This window comes from Myotis brandtii, unplaced genomic scaffold (assembly GCF_000412655.1).
Source record: "Myotis brandtii unplaced genomic scaffold, ASM41265v1 scaffold3522, whole genome shotgun sequence".
Taxonomy (NCBI): domain Eukaryota; kingdom Metazoa; phylum Chordata; class Mammalia; order Chiroptera; family Vespertilionidae; genus Myotis; species Myotis brandtii.
This window is the reverse complement of record NW_005363550.1, coordinates 1239-2314: the sequence shown is the minus strand read 5'-3', so window position 1 is coordinate 2314 and position 1076 is coordinate 1239. Positions and strand designations below refer to the sequence as shown.

At 57.2% G+C, this 1076-nt stretch overlaps 1 protein-coding gene across 1 annotated transcript; it reads right to left on the bottom strand.

The window, feature by feature from the left end:
- Window positions 1-200: 200 nt before the first annotated feature.
- LOC106727043 (immunoglobulin omega chain-like) lies at window positions 201-835 on the bottom strand. The gene is made up of 2 exons (XM_014544136.1): window positions 715-835; window positions 201-613 (listed from the first exon to the last, which is right to left on the bottom strand). The coding sequence occupies exons 1-2, from the start codon at window positions 758-760 to the stop codon at window positions 201-203; spliced, it is 459 nt and encodes a 152-aa protein (XP_014399622.1). The 5' UTR covers window positions 761-835.
- Window positions 836-1076: the final 241 nt, after the last annotated feature.

Genomic DNA, 1076 nt, shown 5'->3' with positions numbered 1-1076 from the left:
TTCTGACTCCCTGCAGAGAGGTTCCCCCCTAATTTCCCCTGTTTTGTTTTTGGTTCTATAATTACCCATGGATGACAGGCCACCTTTTAGAGACATAATGACCATTGATTTTTGGTGTTGGCTCAGAAACATGGGATAAAAAATGGAAAGTGACGCATTATAAACCAGAAGTACTTCCACACATAGTTTGCAATTGGAAGTTATGTTAACAGGTTCAGTTGCTGTGAAATAAGACTCTGGGAGGCCCAGGTTTTTGTCCCACTTCCCCATCTGTGTGTGTCACTGTGAGAAGCACTACTGTGCCCGATCATACAGTAATAGTCGGCCTCGTCCTCAGGCTGCAGCCCCGAGATGGTCAGGAGCCCCGCATTGGCTGAGGCGTCTTTGGATCCAGAGAAGCGGCTGGGTACCCCAGAGCCTTGGTGCTTCTCTGAGTCTGATTTATATTCTAGGAGGTACCGGGGAGGGCTCCCTGGCCTCTGTTGGTACCAGTTTATGTATTTACCACCAACACTGATGTCACTCCTCAGGGTGCAGGTGAGTCTGGCTGTGGCTCCCGGGGATGCAGAGAGGGAGGGCGGCTGAGTCACCTCAGGCTGCTGGGAGAGGGACCCTGCAGACACAGACACTTGTCAGTGATGGGCAGGGACCAGGGGACCTTTCCCAGGAGACTGAGCAGGAAGGGAAGAAGCCTGGTCCCAGGCCTGTCCCTACCTGTGCAGTGAGAGAGGAGCGCGAGGAGCAGAGGAGTCCAGGCCATGGTGCTCACAGCCCTGAGCCCACAGTGGGGCTGGGCTGCCCAGGCCTCCTTTTCTCCCCCACCCTCTGCCAGAGGAGGGGCTGCCATGCAAATCGGAGCCCCTCCAGGGACTGCCCAGCCCCTCCCTGGGCCCTGGGGCTGGAGCTCAGCTCACACCCCAGACTGAGGGGCATGGAGGTGGGCTCACCCCTGGGGGGTCTGGGAGGAAGCATCAGCTGAGACCACACAAGGGTCCCTGCTCAGGGGGCTTTACCAGGCAGAGAGGACACAGCTGCTGAGTCTCCAGGGGGAAGTACAGGGCCTAGTCCTCAGGCCC

Excerpts from the sequence above, each read along its gene's own strand:
- LOC106727043 (XM_014544136.1), bottom strand. The coding sequence starts at position 760 with ATGGCCTGGACTCCTCTGCTCCTCGCGCTCCTCTCTCACTGCACAG. Across the intron at positions 614-714 it reads GCTCCTCTCTCACTGCACAG|GGTCCCTCTCCCAGCAGCCT; the intron begins GTAGGGACAGGC and ends CTGTGTCTGCAG.